The 2,968-nt window shown below is 39.3% G+C and overlaps 1 protein-coding gene and 1 non-coding gene across 2 annotated transcripts; both read left to right on the forward strand.

Annotated features, from left to right (window-relative positions):
* Positions 1–556: 556 nt before the first annotated feature.
* On the forward strand, positions 557–2,371 carry tomm20a (translocase of outer mitochondrial membrane 20). The gene is made up of 5 exons (XM_084949669.1): positions 557–767; positions 1,070–1,116; positions 1,206–1,287; positions 1,466–1,608; positions 1,865–2,371. Exons 1-5 carry the CDS (start codon positions 644–646, stop codon positions 1,907–1,909), a joined length of 441 nt encoding a protein of 146 aa, XP_084805795.1. The 5' UTR covers positions 557–643; the 3' UTR covers positions 1,910–2,371.
* Positions 1,652–1,788, forward strand: LOC146374685 (small nucleolar RNA SNORA14). Its single transcript, XR_014802132.1, has one exon. It is a non-coding gene; the product is annotated as a small nucleolar RNA SNORA14 (small nucleolar RNA).
* Positions 2,372–2,968: the final 597 nt, after the last annotated feature.

The raw sequence follows: 2,968 nt of genomic DNA on the forward strand, positions 1-2,968 counted from the left end.
AATAAGAAATAAAAACGTTTTTTTTTTTAAATATCTAAGACGTAAAACCTTAGAACTGAAAGACTACATTTTTAACCATAAATTTAAATGCTTCTTTTTGTTAGTTTGTACATAATTATTTTTTTAAAATGCAGCATTTTAACTTTTTATCAATTTATATTAATATTATTATTATATTATGCATTTATAATATTTATATCTTAAATATTATTCTTCATCATTTTGATTTTAATTTAAAGCATGGCTGGGTAAAAGTGCTAAGGGGCGAAATGTGGCCAAACAAATTATTCGACAGATTATTATTGGTAATTTAACTACATTATACATTAATTTTGGTAAAGTACAGATTATTAACCAGATTAATGATGGTTAAAAGCAAGTAATCTTTGTGCGTTATTTATATTTGCCTTTGCTAATTAGCACAGGCAGTATATAAAATATTATACAGTCTATGGTTATTAGTGGATGTTTTATTTCCTTAGTTTGAGCTTGTTTGTTGCTAACTCAGATGTTTTGGGGTAATTTGGGTCACATTTCCCGCCTTCGTCTACGTCATCACTTACGTACTTCCTGGCACACTTCCTCAGCAGCGTGCTAGCTGCTAGTCAGCGGCGAGCGTGGCTGTTCATAAGTAGTTTGAGAAATGTTGAGCGGCAGGACGAGCGCGCTGGTCGCCGGGGTGTGTGGTGCTCTTTTCATCGCATACTGTGTTTACTTTGACAGGAAGCGGCGGAGTGACCCCCGTTTCAAGGAAAAGTTACGTGAGCGTAAGTGTGCAGGTCAACGGCGTAAACTTAGCATCGTAGCACGTTAGCCTCCACGTGACCGCGAGGACGTTAAAAAAAAACACTCAAAGCTTCTGGAAACTAATCGAGACTGCGTATTTTCTGTAGTCTTGTAAGCTCCGAGAATGGTAACATTTACTCTAATATTATGTCCCTCAGCTGCAGAAGAAGAAAAATTATGCTACAAGTAACAGCTAGCAAACGTATTGCCTCGTGTTTTCCGTGTTGTACAACAGCAAACTAAACATGCAGCATGGTCTTAAAAACCCACTTCTCTCTCACAGGTCGACGAAAGCAAAAGGTTTCCAGTGAGAAGACTGGGCTTACAAAGGTAGGACATGTAGAAAATAATCGATTCTTGTCTCATTTTGTTTAGTTGGAGCTTAAATTTGTTTTTTGTTTATTAACTTGACTTTGAAGCTGCCGAACTTGAAGGATGAAGAAGCTGTCCAGAAATTCTTCTTGGAGGAAATCCAGCTGGCAGAGGAGCTCCTTGCACAAGGTCAGCCACATGTTCATTCACATGGGAGCTTGCCGCATGCGCAAGACGCACACCACTCATATCACCGTAACTGTGGCTACACTGGTGTAGTGACTCTCTACAAAGTTTTAAGCCCTGATAAATTTTTGATATGCTTGTTTTTTATGTGGTCTGTAAACCTGTTTCTTCCCTAACCCAGGTGAATTTGACAAAGGTGTAGAACACCTGACCAATGCCATTGCAGTATGTGGTCAACCTCAGCAGCTACTTCAGGTGCTTCAGCAGACGCTGCCTGCTCCAGTCTTCCAAATGTTGCTCACCAGACTACCCAGCATCAGCCAGGTGAGAGTTACCTGCATCTCCTTGTTTTTGTTTTGTTTTTGTTTAGCATCCTTGAAAACCCCCCAGTTGCCATTTGTGATTTCTGGGACAAGAAAGGGTGCAAGAATAAACCTTAGAATCATCCAAAGCTGAGAGCTGTGTGTCAGTAGCTCTCGGTTATTTCACCTCTAAGACAAAAATACTTAACAGCCCGTGTAACTGATTTGCCTTTCTGTAATGGGTAATCCCTGAAAGATATTTTCTTCCTCTCTTTCAGCGACTCATCGGCACTCAGTCTTTAGCAGAAGATGACGTCGAATGAACGTATGTGTGTGAATGAGATGGAAATCTATGAGGGAAGGGGGGTTTTAGACACTATCACTGCTGCACGGTTCAGTTGCTTGCGAATTCTGAGCTTCACTGGCCATCGGTTGAGATGAATTTCCCTCCATCACAGCACTTTGAGGTGGATGAACGTCTGCCAGGTTACATTTATCGAAATGCATTCCTCCTTTCCAACATATCGGTTATTATGTAGCCATTTGTTTGTATTTAAAGTGCAACCTAAGTATGTAAACAGGAATGTAGACGGTTTGTTCTGTTTGTGACTTGGACTGAAGTGAGTCTGTCTACAGAACACTTGCTTGTGGTATAATGTTTATATAAATGATTTTGCAGGTTAATTAAAATGTACTTTTTAAAAAACAAAACAAAAACATTCCAGTCTTTCACCTGGGTTTTTGTTTTTTGTCTGTGTAATACTACAATAAAACATGATAACATGTGTTGACTTTTTGATTGTCCACTTGCCAGTAGATGGCAGTAGCAATGCACAGGAAAACCTGAAGCATTTAGTTCTGAAATATGGAGCAAGGGCACTTTCACTTTCCCCTCAAATAAAGGGTGTGCAGGAATTGGGGACAAGTATATGTTTGTATCAATAAATATTAATGAACATGGAGGGGAGTGAGCCAACCTATTGTACTTATCCCATCCATGTAGGTGCAAAACAAAAGATCTGTGAATTGCTGATATTAGTAATAAAACAGATGCTGCTGAAATGGGGTTAAATTGCCATTGTGAGAGTATTTGTTTCTAGCCAGAATGCTGAAACCTCATCTTGTACGAGTCCAATGAACCACAATGTCTTTATTGTGTGTGCAGGAATATAAAACTGGAGCAGCTTGTAGGGGAAGGGAGTGGGTCTGCTTGGATGTGTGTCTCTTGGAAGACAAATAGAGCTGTAATTATTTTTATCCCTCTCTGCAGCTGTTTTTTTCTTTCTTTTTAAGGGCTCTGGCCAGAGCAGCCCAGGCCTCAAGTTTTGCCAGGAAACAAGAGTAGGGGGAAAATAGTTTTTCAACATTAGGAATGAAAAAAT

The sequence above is a fragment of the Perissodus microlepis genome, chromosome 13 (assembly GCF_051167445.1).
Source record: "Perissodus microlepis isolate ML-2025 ecotype Zambia chromosome 13, ASM5116744v1, whole genome shotgun sequence".
Taxonomy (NCBI): Eukaryota; Metazoa; Chordata; class Actinopteri; order Cichliformes; family Cichlidae; genus Perissodus; species Perissodus microlepis.

Bases quoted from the DNA above. Each gene is read 5' to 3' on its own strand.
- tomm20a (XM_084949669.1), top strand. From the start codon at position 644: ATGTTGAGCGGCAGGACGAGCGCGCTGGTCGCCGGGGTGTGTGGTGCT. The intron at 768-1,069 runs GTAAGTGTGCAG...TCTCTCTCACAG, and splicing joins CAAGGAAAAGTTACGTGAGC to GTCGACGAAAGCAAAAGGTT. The intron at 1,609-1,864 runs GTGAGAGTTACC...CCTCTCTTTCAG, and splicing joins GACTACCCAGCATCAGCCAG to CGACTCATCGGCACTCAGTC.